Source organism: Cynocephalus volans, chromosome 9 (genome assembly GCF_027409185.1).
Source record: "Cynocephalus volans isolate mCynVol1 chromosome 9, mCynVol1.pri, whole genome shotgun sequence".
NCBI lineage: Eukaryota > Metazoa > Chordata > Mammalia > Dermoptera > Cynocephalidae > Cynocephalus > Cynocephalus volans.
The window spans coordinates 91,810,801-91,827,790 of record NC_084468.1 but is presented as its reverse complement, the minus strand read 5'-3'; the positions used below and the strand labels follow the sequence as shown (position 1 = coordinate 91,827,790).

At 34.5% G+C, this 16,990-nt stretch overlaps 1 protein-coding gene across 2 annotated transcripts in view; it reads left to right on the top strand.

Moving 5' to 3' along the window:
* PPA2 (inorganic pyrophosphatase 2) overlaps nt 1-16,990 on the top strand; it is a 96,810-nt gene that overhangs the window by 58,924 nt on the left and 20,896 nt on the right. For both annotated transcript variants that reach the window (XM_063108244.1, XM_063108243.1), the window contains 2 exons: nt 14,108-14,235; nt 15,379-15,464. In XM_063108244.1, coding sequence (XP_062964314.1) covers nt 14,108-14,235; nt 15,379-15,464 — 214 coding nt within the window. The remainder of the gene's footprint in view (nt 1-14,107; nt 14,236-15,378; nt 15,465-16,990) is intronic.

The following is a 16,990-nucleotide window of genomic DNA, read 5'->3' as shown; positions in this document are numbered from 1 at the left end:
TGTAAAGCTTCAGACATTCACCAAACAGATGTTTGAGCCTCTTCAGAACTGCCAGTGATGCCCAAAGACCTCATGTCAGGGAGGTAATGTCATAAGGAGATGATTTAGGACTATATTCTATTTCAACTTGCAGAGCAATGAAGTTTTCTTTTGTTTGGTCTTTAAATAAATAAAAACTGTTGTCTGTTGTCCTGCAATAACTATTCCCTGTGCAGTGATTTTACAGTTTTAAAATATAAAAGATTTAAAAAAACCCAAAATTGAAATCAATTATATTAATGTAGATACATCATGGATGAGTATATTATATAAGAAATAAGGAAATTATTTAGAATGAGCTAGTTGGGACTTTTTCAAAGGGTAGCATCCCACTTGTCCTGAAGTTGTTAGAGTTTATATGTGTTTCATATTTGTAGAATTTCAGCTTACATTTAGTGAAGTTTAAAAGTCAAATAAAATTACATAATTCCTTATGTTGTCTTTCAATGCAACATGTTGAAACCCAATCTACTCGGCTTATATTTTTATTTGCTAAGCACACATTTCTAGTGCCTCTGCAATTGTTACTTAAAAAATAAGCAAATTAATAGTGTTTGATTTTCTTACTTCCTAAAACACAATTAAATACTATCATTTAGAAATAAAAGAGAGAATAGCATAGTAATCTTAAAGAAGAATATTCTGTTAACTTTTATAAGCAGAAAGTATAGAGTTGAGTTTGCTTTCCTGTGCATGTTAGAAAATAGAATGTACTCTTTGGCTTGGAAAGGGGCTGGCATGTCACCATTGTCATCCTAATAGTACCGACATTTGTGGAGCAGTTAACTGTGTGCTTAGGAACTATGCTAACAGCTTCTTTTGGAATATCTGTTTAGTCTTCACACAGCTTCAATCATGATGTACTATTGTTCCCTTTTTTTTTTCCAGATAAGGAAACTGGGGCACTGGGTGTGGGTTGGGACGTACTTAGTGACTTGCCTAAAGTCATTCTGCCAGCCATTCCAATCTGGTCAGATTCCAGGGCCCATGTTCTTCATCCCTGCATCACATCATATTGCCCCTCTTAAAAGTATTGGGGGAATCCTACTGTATCTGTGTCCTTGGACAGTGTTGCTTTCTGGGAGTGCTGACCATTTGCTCTTAATAATTTAGGCATCAGTGGAATAATGATTATTAGCGGGCCAGTGAAGAGATAGTTCTTTGATCTTTATCCCTTTTATTTCATTAAGAGGCATGGGCGTGTAGGGATGGGATGTGGGAGAATGTAGTTGAGGAAAGGGGACAAATTGAGTTAAATGTACTGTAGTTAAGAATAGAATTACACTGAAGTACTGGGAGTCTGTTGCCTCTTTTTTGAACCTTGACCTCTTAGTGATTTTAGGTTTCAGTTATATTCCCATGATGTGGTGAAGTATGGGGGAGGCCAAAATTCTGAAATCCTCCCTTTGTTAGTTATCTGACCTTGGAAAAGCCATAAAACCTCTCAAAGCCTTAGTTTCTACATCTCTAAAATTGGGTTAAGCGAGAGAGATAAAATATAGAAAAATAAATAAATAAAATTGCAGGGTTGATCCTCTAATCGGTAAATGATCCCTAGGGATTTTCCCATCTCTAAAATTTTGTTCTAGGAAGTATTTTTAATCCATCATTATTAGCCTCTCTTACTTGTAAGTGGAAAGACCTAAATTGTCTCCAAAGTTAGCGCTAAAAGAAACACAGTTTAAAGTAAAGAATAATGAGATAGATTTCTTGGAGACACTGGCACTTTAAGTACTTTAGGGTATCTATGAAGAGATGGAGGCTGCGCTTTTAGCCACTTTGTTATATGTTCCAAATCCAAATTAGTTTTGGAAAAATATTTGAATTTCTGCTATGTGCAAGGTGCCTATATGATTTTAATTGTATTGGTCATGTGAAATTTCTTATAAACTGGTAATGAATATTTGGGGGAAAGTTTGTTTTTTCTAAGAGGTTTTTCTGATGCAATCCATATAGGCCTCTATGTAGAATTACCTTGTTTGGTAATACTTATTTTGAAGTGTGTTAATTTTCACTCTTTTTTCATGGTATTAATATATATATTTAGTACAAGTTTTGACTTGGTAAGAGTAGAATTTGATGAAAAGGAAAATGAGAATTTTGAAAGGGCAAGTACAATGAAGGATACATTTCATTAGTCCTTGTATATTAAACATGGATATGCAGAACAGAATGGAAAACATAAAAATCTTTTAGAGATACTGAGTAAGTACAAACCATTAAGAAAATTAATTCTCTGAGGAGGGACCTCTCTTGTGATGCAGAAAATCCAGTGAATGTTACAGAATGAAACTGTTGTGTCCTGTGAATGTTTATAAGAAGTTATTAGAAACACATGTCTTGCTTCCTACAGATTTTGTTTATAGGGGGCTAGTTGTGCACATGTTTAGTTCTGTGAGAGCAGCATTTATAATATTGGAATGAGAGCTTTGTGTAGATGAATCTGCATCACTTCCTTTGGTAAGATACCCTCGAATTAGAAACTCCTTTTTCTTTCTTTCTTTCTTTCTTTTTTTTTTTTTTTAACCCCCTTTGGACAAAATTTTAGCATGAGGCCCTTTCGTGGTGCCTTTTTTTTTTTCTTTTGAATAATAAGTGCAAAGAGATACTGTATTACATTTATGTTTCTGGGTTTTATCTAAAAATAAAACAAAACTCTCAGCTGATTATATGCTTTCTTTACTTTGTGCTATGGTTTGGTAGAACTAATGCAGATAAAAACAGCATTTTAATATTTTTCTCCTGATTTTTGTGGAAGTGCAGGTAGTTTTCAGTTGTGGAAGTAGATGGAAAGGTTAGAAATGTGACCTTAGGTAGTTTGATAAAGCTCCCTGGGTATTATGATAGATCCTTCAAGTTGAGAACCGTTCAATTAATCTGTTATTTTCTGCTGTTCAGATATTGTAGTCTTGAATCTAGAATAATTTGGGGGGGGCGCAGCTGGCCATTATGGGGATCCAAACCCTTAACCTTGGTGTTATCAGCACCACACTCTAACCAAGTGAGCTAACTGGCCAGCCAAGAATAATTAATAATAATTTTGATATATATTTAGTTAGAAGAAAGTTTTAAGTTGTAATTACCTAAGCAAATTTGATATTTGTGCACCCCCGACACACATCTTCCACCCCATATTTAAAGCTAGAATATTGAGGTTCCTCTTTTTTCCTTTTGAGGTTGTGAGCAAATTAAATTCCTAGAGTCCTTGTTTCCTAATTTACATAAAGAAAATAATTCGTAGTTGACAGGTTTTGAAGCTTAAATAACATATTATTACTGAGCTATAGGTTTAAAGTATTTTGAAATTTTACTAGGTATTACCAAATTGCCTTTTGCAGTGACTGCTCCAATTTACGTGTGTCTCATCAGTGTATAAGATTCAGTGCTTCCTCTACAATACTTGATGGTTTTTTGTTTTGTTTTGTTTTTAACAATCTTATAGGAAAGATGGTGTCTTGTTTTAATTTTGGAATTTTCTGCTTACTACTGGGATGGAGCATCTTTTTCATATATTTGTTGGCTAATTGCATCTTCCCTTCTGTAAATGGCCTATATATATTGTTTGCCTTTTTTCTGTTTGGGTTGACATACCTTTTGGTGTATGGGAGTTGTTTAGATATTTTGGATATTTTTCTTCTTTTTTTTTTTTTTTTGTTAAAGATGACCGGTAAGGGGATCTTAACCCCTAACTTGGTGCTGTCAGCACCACGCTCTCCCAAGTGAGCCAACCGCCCATCCCTATATTGGGATCCGAACCTGTGGCCTTGGTGTTCTCAGCACCACATTCTTCCGAGTGAGCCATGGGCTGGCCTGATATTTTGGATATTAATCCTTTATTATGTAGGTTGCAAATATTCTCTTCCAATTTGCAAGAGACACTGTGTTGACTTTTGGCTTACAGAGGTTTTAAATTTTGATATGTTACATTTTATCAATAATATTTTATTATTTTTACAATTGGGTCTTTAATTCGTGCAGAATTTATTTTATTCTGTATGTACATTTTCCCAGCACCACTGAATAGAAGTCTGTTTTCTTTTTTTTAATTATATTGCATTCTTATTTATACGAAGTGTGTTTCTGGATTCTGTTTAGTGTTGATGATCTATTCCTGTGCAAATGCCATATTATTTAAATTACCGTAGCCTAATAATAAGACATATACAAGACTAATCCTACTCCTTTTGTTTAAACTTGTTTTGGGTTTTTTTATTCCTTTATTCTTCTGTACATATTTTGGAATCCACCTATCAAGAATTTCTGGTATCTTTAAAATATTAATTTTTCACATTAATAAATATTTAGACTTCCTTGTGTATCTTTTGGTAAAATAATGTAGATTTACTAATGTAGGTCTTGTTACATTTTATGTTAGGTTTGTGCATAGGTATTTAATATTTCTCCATTACCAAAATTTTGCATAATGCCTGGCTGCTATAGGTGCTCAATAATTTTTTTAATTGATGAATAAATGAATGCATACATGTATATATTGATAATTATTTTAAAAATGAACAATTTTGAGCCAAGTAGAAAATACCAAGGGGTCCTCAAAACGTTTATGGGAAGATTTGTATTAGCTTTTATTCCATTTTCCACCAACTTTTTGAAGTACCCTCGTATATTCAAAATAGGTCCATGTTTACTTATTTTACAGTGAGAAAACATTCATTTATACTTGAAATATTGGCATTTTTAACAATTACAGTTGTTTTTCTTTAGAGTCATATGTACATTGCTTTTTTTTTACATTTGTAACGTTCTAAACTTTGTCAACTGTGTCTTCAGTTATTTTTCTTAAGTCATTGTGTAATCTGTCATCAAATTATCTGTTTGACCTCAGAAGTATCTTTCTTATCTGTTCTCTCCTCCTTCCCATTGCCTTAAACTTACATATCTTTCTTTTCCTTTGAAACAGTATTCACATTTCTCTGCTGTCAGCCTCCTGCCATTAAAATTTATGTCACACTGCCTACCAGACTTACCTATTTTAAAGAAAACTTATTCTAAAGGAAAGTAGAAAACCTTTGACTCCTGGATGTTAACAGAAATATCTAAATTTCTCTAACTTGGTAAAAGTCATTTAGTAATCTCCTTCCCACCTATTTTTCTAGCCATTCGCCCTTTTTGTCCTAAGTTCTTACCACATTGAGCTTCTCACCCTTTCTCAGACATGCCAGGCTCTTTTGCATCTTAGTGGCTTTTTGCAGTTGCCTTTCCATGTCTCTGAAATGCCCTTTGTCTACCTGGAAACACCTGCTTATCTTTTGAGAACCACTTTAAATGTCATCTCAGTCAAGTGTTTTTGGCTGTATAAGACAAAGATAGTTGGTAGTTGCCACCTTTTTTTCTCCCACACCATGTTGTTTGATTCTGTGGAATTTGATTTCACAGACTTGTAATTTGTTTCCATATCTGCCCACCTGTCTAGATTGTGAACTGTTTCAGGGCTGGTGGAACTATCTCTCATCTTTTTTTAGCCAGGTTCATTGAGGTATAAGTTACATACAATCGGATTCACCCCGTTTTTAGTATACAATTCAATGAGTTTTGACAGCTGTGTATAGCTACTATCACAGTCATAATACAGAACATTTTCATCACTTCCAAAATTGCCACATGGCCCCATGTAGTCAGTCTCTTCATCTACCCTAGGTCCCTAGCAAACACTGATCTACTTTCTATCACAATAGTTTTGCCTTTTCTAAAATTTCATATCACAGAACCTGGTATCAGTGGTCGCTTCACGTGGCCTTTGGTATGTGAAACATGGTCTTTGGTATATGACTTTCTTTTCAGATAATGCTTTAGAGATTCATGCATATTATTGTGTGTATCAGTATAGTATGTTCCATTTTATTGCCAAATGGTATTGCATTATATAGATATACCACACTTTATCCATTCACCTGTTGGTGGAAATTTGGGTTTCTAATTTTGGGCTAATACGAGTAAAGTTGCTATGAAATTGCAGTGCAAGTGTTTGTGTGGGTGTATGTTTTCATTTCCCTTGGGGAATTACCTAGGAATAGGATTTTGGGGGTCAGGTGATAATTATAAGCTTAACATTATAAAACATAAGTAAAAAAATAAAAAATTGTCAAACTGTTTACCAAAGCGGCTGAACCCTTTTGCATTTCTATGAGGAGTGTGTGAGAGATGTAGTTGCTCCCAGAACCTCCATCCATCCTTTATGTTTTTGTTACATATTCTCTTAAATAAAAAATGTATTTTAAAGAAATTAAGAGAAATACACACATGTGCATGTGTGCATATGTCTTTTATGTTTGTCCACATATTTGCCATTTCTGTACTCATGTGTTTTATTCCTTCCTGAAAGATCGTAGTGCAGTTCTATTGGTGATGAATTTTCTCCATTTTTATTTATCTAAAATTGTCTCGTCTTTTGTTTTGGAAGTATAGTTTTGCTGGACATAAAATTTAGAGTTACTGAGGTTTTCTTAAAGCTCTGCATGATGTTTTGTATTCTTTTGACCTCCATTGTTTCTGATGAGAAGTCAACAACCATTTGTACTGTTACCTTGTGTATAAAGTATTGTTTTTCTCAGACAGTTTTAAAATTTTTCTTCTTATTTTTGGATTTTAGCAAATTTTTTTTTATGAGGTACTGAGGTGTCCTTTCCTTTATGTTTACTATACTTAGGGTATACTAAGTTTTGTGGATCTGTAAGTTCATGTTTTTCACCACATTTGGGAAATTATTTGCCATTGTTTTTTCACTTTTTTTTTTTTTTTTTTTGCCCCATTCTCTCTCACCTTCATTTTGAGACTCATAATACACATATAGATCACTTTGTATTGTCTCACAGGTCGCTAAAACTCTCTTCATGTCTTAATCTTTCTTCCTTACTGTTTTTCAGACTGGAATTTCTGTTGATCTAACTCTTCCTTCCCCTTTTACAGTTTCTCTCCCTCAACTAAGAATTTCATGTGTTCAGCATTGTGACCATATTTCCTGAAAGTGTTTGAACATATTCCTAGTAGCTACTTTTTTTTAATTTTAAACTTTTATTTATGATTAGCATATTCATTCTTACAAATTGTGATATTTCTTTATGCCCTTTGCATGACCTATCACTTCCCAAACTCCCTCTCTTCCTCCCCCCCATCTCTAGTATCCTTTGGTTTGTTTTCTCCTTCTGAAAGTTCAATGTATTGTTGTGGTCTTTTCTTTCTTTCTTTCATTCCTTCCTTCTCTTTCCCTCCTTCCCTCCCTCCCTGCCTTCTTAGCAGCCAGTTATGAGTGAGAACATGTGGTAATTCTATTTCTTGGTCTGGCTTATTTCACTTAACATAATTTTCTCCAGACTCATTCATGTTGCTACAAATGGCAGAATTCCATTCTTTTTTATGGCTGAGTAGTATTCCATAGTGTATATATACCACACTTTCTTTATGCAGTCATCTGTCGATGGACACTTAGGTTGGTTCCATATTTTGGCTATTGTAAATAGCCCTGCAGTGAACACGGGAGTGCAGGTATCTCTTTGACATGATGATTTCCATTCCTTTGGATATATGCCCAGTAGTGGGATTGGTGGATCATATGGTAGCTCCATCTGTAGTTGTTTGAGAAACCTCCATACAGTTTTCCATATCAACAGTGTGGAAAGACAACCTACAGAACAGGAGAAAATATTTGCAAACTATACATCCGACAAGGGATTAATATCCACAATATACAAAAAACTCAAACAACTATACAGTAAAAAAACAACAAAATTAAAAAATGGGCAAAGGAGCTGAATGGATATTTTCTTAAGGAAGACATGCAAATGACCAACAGGTACATGAAAAAATGCTTAGCATCACAAGTCATCAGAGAAATGCAGATCAAAACCACACTGAGATATCATCTCACCCTAGTTAGACTGGCCATTATTAAAAAGACCAAGAATAACAAATGCTGGCAAGGATGCGGGGAAAGGGGAACTCTTTTGCACTGTTGGTGTGACTGTAAATTAACACATCCTAGTAACTACTTTAGAGAGCTGTCCTCTTAGCTCAGTGGGCAGCATGTCAATCTCATAATAACTACTCTAAAATCCTTGTCTCCATGGGTCATCTTAGGATTGATTTCTGTTGACTGCTTTTTCTCTTGTTATGGATCTCAGAAATCTTTTCCAATATGTACAGTAAGTCATTTCCAATATGTACAGTAAGTCAAATGGTCATTCTTCATTTACCTGACAGAAGTCAAGCTTATAGTCCATTCTGCCTGCTTATACATCTGGATTCCTGAATACCCATGGATTCAGCCCCACATGTTCGTTGTTTTGTGCTTTTGCTCCATATTGGATCTGTAGAGATGCTTATTTTGTTTTTTGAGGTTTTTTGGTTTTCTTTTTTTTTTTTATTATGGAAACATAATTGATATTTCTGGGATGCAAAGTTGAACATCATCTATACCTGTGTACAGTGTTTGATGATCAAATCAGGATAATTATAAAACTTTCTCTTTTTATAAGTTGTCTATCTTGCAATAGGGTAACTAGAGGAGTGTGTTGAAATATGTATTCAGTGCCCCATCTTTCTCAGAGATCTCTGTTTTATCCAACACAAAATGCCTTGGAAAGTTGAGAAGTGTTTTTAATTGCTGATAATTTGGTTAATATGAGGGTATTTCAAAAAGTTTGTGGAAAAATGAAATTAGAAGTTAATACAATTCTTCCATGATCTTTTTGAAGTCCCCTCATATATGCTATAAATAAATAATGTAAGCCTTATTTCTCAATGTAAGTTCTATCATGTTGAAGATATTTTTGTCAGTGATGATACCAGCCATTTAGTCCATCTCTAAAGAACTGAGGGCCTCAAGGTTTATCCATGTCATCACCATCCATTATTAACTGCAGAAAAATGGCATTTGCTATTGAAGTTTTAAAAATGTTTAAATTTGCTTTGCTTAAAATTTCTTATTTGCTTTGTTGTTTGTGAAAATGCAGCTGTTTTCTCCCATGATATAATTAATCATGGGAGAGTTTAGCTTATATTTGGAGAGTTATACTTTTTATTGGCATTGTTAAATTTTCAGGTTTTTAATTGTCAGTGTCTGCTTAACTGGTCCTCTTCATAACTTCTGAACAGAAAGCCTCCTAGGTTGAGAAAGATATTGGATAATTAGCTTTTCCTTTCTTATTTGAAGTCAGTGAGTTAAATAATAATCAAATAAAAGTTTATGCAGTGGGACAGAATAGTAGATCTAGTAATAAGTCAGATTTAAGTAATATAAGATTATTTATATTGGATACTGATTAAAATACATTTCTGGTTGCTCACCTTCGGTGGACTAAAAGATTTTTTTTCCCCTGAATAAGAAAGTGAGTTGGAAGAACTCAATATTAATTTATAGGGATGTTTTACAGAAATAGGGATAGGGTGTAAGAAAATTATTAATAGAAAATTAACCTTAGAAAGAAGCTTTTTCAAAGTTCAAGGGTTCAAACTCCATATGGACCAGCCCCCCCCAAAAAAAGAAGGGAAGAAGCTCTTTCAATAAGGTAAACAGATAAAATAATCAGAGTTTAAAGAGGAAACAACAGCATATTAGGTGAATACTTACTGAATGTTCTATTCTGTGCATGGCACAGAACTCTGTGACCTAGGGTACAATGTGTAATACTGAAAAGACGTTATCTTAATCTTTAAAATTCACTCTTAAACATTTTCTGTAACTTAACTGATTGTTCGATACATATGTAAAGTAGTAAAGCAAATGTAGTCTGTGTTCAGTTTCAGGTGGTTCTTTTTTTTCCCCCTCTATTAATTGTAGCATTGCTGCATTTTGCGTCAAAATTATTTTAGATAGATGCATAGTCAGTGGACATCATTTTTAAATTTTAAATGTGAATTTTTTGGGGCATCATATTCAATCTTCTGTTTGTCCTAGTCTCTGCTATACCACACTCATTTCACTTATGTGAAATATCTGGCCTCTGGAGGTGTTTATAACTCTCGCTAAACCTTTGTGCCACAAGCAAGTGTTACACTTCTTGCTGTGTGACAGAGATGTAAAAAAAGGATTACTGAAAGCAACATGAATGCAATGAGAAGCCCAAAGGGACTGCACCTCAGCAACTCCACCATTAGTAGGAGAAAACTGGGTACAGCCCTGATTCAAAGTTAGCTTCCTTCTTTACTGTAAAGACAAGGAAGTTTCACAGGAAAAAAATCACTTGATTCAATCATTTCAAAAGGACACAAAGACATGGGGACAAAAGTTATCTATGGATAAATATAGCTTAAACAATGGAAACTAGTTATTTAAGTTAACAAGGTGACATTCCAAAATACAATTTGTGAAAAGCTAAATTGATCAGACTGTGATCATTATCTAACCCAAAATATAACCTCTCCCCAAATGATTTAAGCAAAAGTTGCGTTCTTATGATAATTGTCTCTCAGGTTTCTACCAACAAACAGCTTGCCCTTAGCAAACATTTTTTCACATTTTTCCCTATAGCAATTCTTTCAATATCTTTTAACAATCAGTATGTTAAATAGTCAAAGTACATAATCCCATCCCTAAACAGTGATTAGAATTGATTAGATGGGCTTTTGCCAAGCTATCTGTGGACTTTTGTCCCCTGGCTGGAGACTTTTGTCTCATGCATGCATTACCTAAAAACCCTATCTAAAAATCAACTGAGAATCAACATATACTTGATTAGAATTTATTAGATAAGCTTTTGCCTGCTGGCTGTAGACTTTTGTCTCTCTTTTTTTTTTTTTTCGTCTTTTTCGTGACCAGCACTCAGCCAGTGAGTGTACCGGCCATTCCTATATAGGATCCAAACCCACGGCGGGAGCGTCGCCGCGCTCCCAGCGCCGCCGCGCTCCCAGCGCCGCACTCTCCTGAGTGTGTCACGGGCTCGGCCCAGACTTTTGTCTCTTAATCGAGGGTTTTTACGCTGTACATGCATTACCTAAAAACCCTATTCTAAAAACAAATGAGAATCAAGATTTCTAACCCTCTACATTTCCCCCGTTAATTATTTTAAAAATCAGAAGAAATCAAGGAGTCAAGTCAAAGGTGGAAGCAAGGACGTCCTGATGAAGAGTCAGCATTACTTCAGCTTGATGAGTCTATTGGAGCATGGAACATAACAGTTTAATCACTATAAAAAACACAAGATACGTAAGACTAATTCCAGCAATAATCCAAATTCTTATGTTTAAACCAGAAAACCAGTGGGTAGGATTCAGCCAATAGTTCAAATCATTTAATGGCCCAAATGATTAATCTTTTGAGCTGCTTTTTGAAGCTGTGTCATTTGTTGTTGAAGTTTAATTATTAAGTTTTGAATATCTCCATGTAAATAAGAATGAAAAGCTCCATGTAGTAATCGTTGTACATACTTCCATGCAGTGGAGGAATTAAAAGGAATAGAAGTTATACACGTGGAGCAATATCCTGCATCACAGACTTGAACTCTGAGTTCAAGTCCAAAGAGCTTGTTGGTGTTCACCAATCCAGGATACAGCTGTCTCTAAGGCATCCAATCCCTGTAAACTTTCTTGGTCAATTTCAGTTTGAGATAGGAGATCAGAAGTTACATTTTGAAAATAATCATTCTTTGTCTGTGCTGTGTGAATAGAATGCTAACAGTTGCTGCTGAAGCAGTTATAGCTGTAGCAGCAGTCATGGAGGTGGTAAGAAGGCCCAAGCATCTCTTAGGGTGAACTTGCTCTAGAGCAGAAGTGACTTGCTCTAGGGCAGAATTTCCCATCCACTGACAAGTAAGATTATTAGGCCACCATGCCTTTACTCTTTGTTTTAGTATAAACATGTGAGAAATATTAAGATTAAACCAAGTATAGTTAGCAGGAAGTAAAATTAATGATTGAAATAACAGGTATCTGAGAAGAGATGGCAAATATATATTGTCAGGAGGTATAGATCATAACTGAGTTGATGTATCATAATCCAGTATCAGTAAGTCATATGGACCCCAATTTTCTAAAGTCCGATTACCATATAATTTATTTTCTGTAAAATTATTTGAATGGCAGAAGACCCAGTTCAGGTCCAGAATGTCTCCAGTAGCAATCCAGGGATCTGAACAAACAGGAATATTGGATTTAGGATGATTATTTCCCCATTTAGAATTTCTACTGACTCCTGCAGTTTGAATAAATATTTGATGTTTCACAGCTATAATACGATTAAAAGCTGTAAAGATGTGATTTATATACCGTTGTGGTTGAAAGGGAATGCAAAAGTTGCTAGCAGGAATATTAGTCACTACAGATAAAGGCATTTCCTCAATAAGGAAATAACAATTGTGAAAAAGTTTATGCCATCCATTATGATGACCCTTCTTACTATATTTTGCAATTTTGTAATGGACCAGGAGCCCTCCAGTGTAAGAAGTATCATTAGATGAAAGAGGAGGCTCTGAATCACCCCAAGTAAGCAGATCAAAAAATGGGGTATTCAAAACATGGATCCAATAAATATTATTACTTATGGAAGGCTGAACAAAAAGGAAAAGCCCATATATTATGAACAGACATGTTACCTTTGGACCTTTGGAATTTATAGTCACATGATTCTGGAGTTGAGTTCTGGAATTGGATTTGTTCTTGCATGGTGCCACATGATATGGGTGAATGGCCTTTGCTGGTATCTAAAGGGGACTTGTAGGAGAAAGAACAGAAGACCCTCTTCTCCATATTAACAAATCAACAGGCCCTAACCATTATGGTCCTGTTGGTAGGTGGCCGTATAAAACCAAGGGTTTAGGTCTTTCCTCAGTGGTAGTGAAATTGTTATTCTATGGCCATTAAATTTTGAGAATTGCAGTTTAAAACATTTAGAGTAAACAAGGCCTTAAAGACCTGTTCATGAGGGGCTAAACCTTTCTCCATAGGCAAGAGGCAAGTATAAACAGCAAAAGGATAATTGTTATCTGTTTAACCTATGCCTGCAAGATGCTTACCTTTTCTTGTCATGCCTAGAGAGTGGGGATTCCCACAAGACTTGGATGACCAAGTCTGAAAACAAGTGATCGTTCAATTATTCCTATGCATGGCATCATCATCATAACTTTCTAATTTTCCAAGTGCTACCAAGTCTATTTGTTATTTGCTATAATATACTGTGCATAAAGGACTATGCTAAATTTCCTTTAAGCCACAGTCTGGTGGAAAGTAAAAATTTCTAGTTATTTGTCATAGTTTTGAATTATTGGAAGGGTTACATTCTCTAGGGACCTCTTTGGGGGAGGGACTTCTTAGTATTAATACAGTAATTTTATTTCCAAGTGAGTATCGTGTAAATATAACAATTAAACTGTTTATGGGGTAATAGAACTTAAGTAAACCCTGAAAATCTCTACAGAATTTGAAATGAAAAATTCTGTATCATTCGGATACCACCATTTAAAATTGCCCTGTAACTTCCTTACTTTAAATCCTCCATTGCCTACAGAATGATGTCAGTCCCTTAGTATAACATACACGATTAATGTTTATGATCCTCAGCAACCTGGTCCTTCCTGGGTGTCTCTTCCCACTTCCTCCTAACATCAATGTCCTAACCAGGCAGAACCATCTTTGTATTTTCTGAAATATACTCTCTTGCTTTTACGTGTGCAGTTTCTTCTACTTTTTCCCCTCTTTTCTGATTGGTGATGTGCTCTCACTTTCATGGTGCTTTTTTTTCACTCTTAAATGACGTTAGCATTCCTAATGTATATCTCTTAAAACTTCATTGCACTTTATTGCAATTTGTTGTCTATTTTTCTGCTTCTCTTAGACCTCTAAGCATCTCGAAGAACAGGACTTTGTTGTATTCATCCACTTGTTCCCTGTACCTAACACATTGTCTGAAGGTGTTCAATAAATGTTTGTAGGATGAAGGAATAGTATTTTACATGTAAAGACGTGGAAGTCCAGAGGATGACATGATACATGTGGATAATTATGCTGCTAGTTGGGCTGGGCCCCATGATTTTTGGCCCCCTAGGTCCAATCCAGTACTCTGCCACTAAATGGAATGAATTTTGGTTTTTAACAAAACATCTTTTTGTTTCTTCACTTACAGATATCGGTGATGTTAAGAAGTTTAAACCAGGTTACTTAGAAGCTACTCTCAATTGGTTTAGATTTTATAAAGTACCAGAAGGAAAACCAGAAAACCAGTTTGCTTTTAATGGAGAATTCAAGAACAAGGTGAAGATGATAATCTTTATTTTAAAATGTACCTTCTGATACTTGTACAATACTTGTTTCACTTGGGGAATTTCTAATGTGAATATTTGTATATAACATGATAAAAGTGCTTTTTACTGACTTACATATTTAAGGACATTATTTTATTATAAATTTTTTTTCTCAGGAGATTTCTCTTAAGTGAATCAACAAGACTGAAAATTATTTCCATCTATATGTGTATAGTTCCTTCATCTTCTCAGAAAATGAAGGAATTCTGTGATCAGTCTAACTTTGTAAATTGTGTATGAAGAAAAACCCTCCATTACTATTTTGGGGAGGAGAATTTGGAGTACCCTTAATGTAAATCCATAGGGGCTTCCCTCGTAAGTGTTCACTCTACCATGACTGAATTAAGCTGCTTAACAAAGAAAGCACTTGAGTTATCGTACTGTCATAGGGTTTTTCTATTAGAATACCACAAAGTTATTATTAAGGTCTCTCTAACATGACAAATGGAGAAAATAGACCAAGGAGTTCAAGTCTAAAATGGGGAATTTGTTTTTTTAACTTATTACTACAAAGTAAGTTGCATGTTTTAAACCAACTTTGAAATGGGTACTAATAAATAAAGTAGGTTTTGTAAGTAAAATAAGGCATGTTAATGAAAACTTAAAATTTACAATAAGTATTTCGTAATACAAGAATTGACTGCTAGACCCAGTACTTTTTTGAAAGAACCTTTATTTTTATTAAAAGAACGCTTAATATCTTGAGGGTTTTGTCAAGGATTATTAAGTATGAATATACAACTATTAGAGTATAGCACTAAAGCACCTGTAGCCTAAACATAAACAAATGTGACTATGCTCTGTAAAACTTTATTTATAAAAACAGTTGTCACGCTGGATTTGACCCACAGGCCCTAGTTTGCTAACCCCTGGTTTACATCATTCTCATTATTTCATTTTATAGATGAAGACATTGAGGCTTAGTGAGGTTAAATAACTTGCCCGTAGTCACAAAGGAGGTGAATAAGGAAGCCAGAATTTATACTCAGGTTTATCTGACTCCAGAGCTCAGGCTCTTAACAGTTAACTGCCATTAACGAGATTAGTTCTATTAACAATGTGATTGCTATGTCTCTTTTTGGTTTGGAACTAGGCTTTTGCTCTTGAAGTTATTAAATCTACTCATGAATGTTGGAAAGCATTGCTTATGAAGAAGTGTGATGGAGGGGCTATAAATTGGTAAGAATTTGTTTTTTCTATGTAAGTAGTATTATTTTGTTGTTAATCGTTACTAAACTGCCATATACTACTACTCAGATCTCATATTTTTTTAAAAAGGGAATTGCAATTTTTTTTTTTTGATTAAAAAATATGGAGCAACTAGCTATTCAGTGGGCATTGCTACGTGCTGAGCATGGTCCCTTTCAAGGAATTTATAGGTTAGTGGGGGATACTGACATATAAGCAGATATTTAATTGTAATACATTGTGATATGTGCAGAGATGGAGTGAATAAACAGTTTTTCTTTTCCTTTTTTTTTTGACCACCTGTTTATTTTATTTATTTACTTATTTATTCATTCACTCATTTTTTTGGTGGCTGGCTGGTATGGTGATCTGAACCCTCTTCCTTGGTGTTATAACCCTACGCTCTAACCAGCTGAACTTAACCGGCCGGCCCAAAATAGCACTTCTTCAACATGCAAATATATGGTTATTTTATTTATCTAGTAACTACCACATCACTTTTTGATAAAAACAGTAAAAGCCTTGTCCAGCCTGATCTGGATCATGAGCTGATTAAGAGGAATCAAACAATAGTAACATACTTAAACATTTTATTTTAATTTAAAATATTTAAACGTATATTTGTTCACAAGTCTTTAGATATGGGGCTAAGACCTTTTCTATATAGATTACATATAGATTTTCTTTGTATATTCTAACATAATATAGAATAGAAAATAAAGATCCTGTATCCTTAAACTCCTTACAACTTAAAAACCCTTACAGGTTCTTAGGGTTCTTTCTAATCTTTCATACTTATATTACCCATACTAATTTGACATCAAGTTTTTGTAGTGACTCACCTTTGTTGAGGCTTATAAGAGCCTCAATATTGTTTACAGCCTCAGTAGTATTACAGCCTACTTAGCTTTCATAGAAGCAGTCTTCTTTTCATATTCTTCATTGATAAGCATAATTACTGCTTACTTTATGAAATTATAGTAATAAGTACAACTGACCTAAATAGGTTTGGGAATAAAAACAACTGATATTTAGATAATTGTTTGTAATTTAAACAATATAATCTATTAACAGCAAAGCTGGGTATAATTGAATGTCCTCTTGTCCTGACTCTTCAAGTAAGTGGTAGACTGAGCTATTCTTTATGGTTCTGAAGTTAGATATTAGTGTGATGTGTCCCTTCAAAATGAAGGGGTCTCTAATTATCTGAAGAGATATTTGCTTGCTGTTTGTCTTATTTATGTCCTTCCTAATTCTACTTTTAAAAAAGCTTATGCAGTCCCTGGTGGGAACTTCAGTGTTTCCCAAGTTTCCTCAGCTACATAGCTAGAGACCTTCTCTTTGGTTAGTTTATCTACAGCCTGATATCATTTCTTCTGTGCTGATTCTAGTTATTTTTCCTCTGAGGATAGCCTTATTTCTAAGTTTCTATAGCCTCTTAGGTAATAATAAGGATTACATTAATATAAGAGTAGGTGGTTATTGAACTCTATACTATGTTCCAGGTTCTGAGTGTT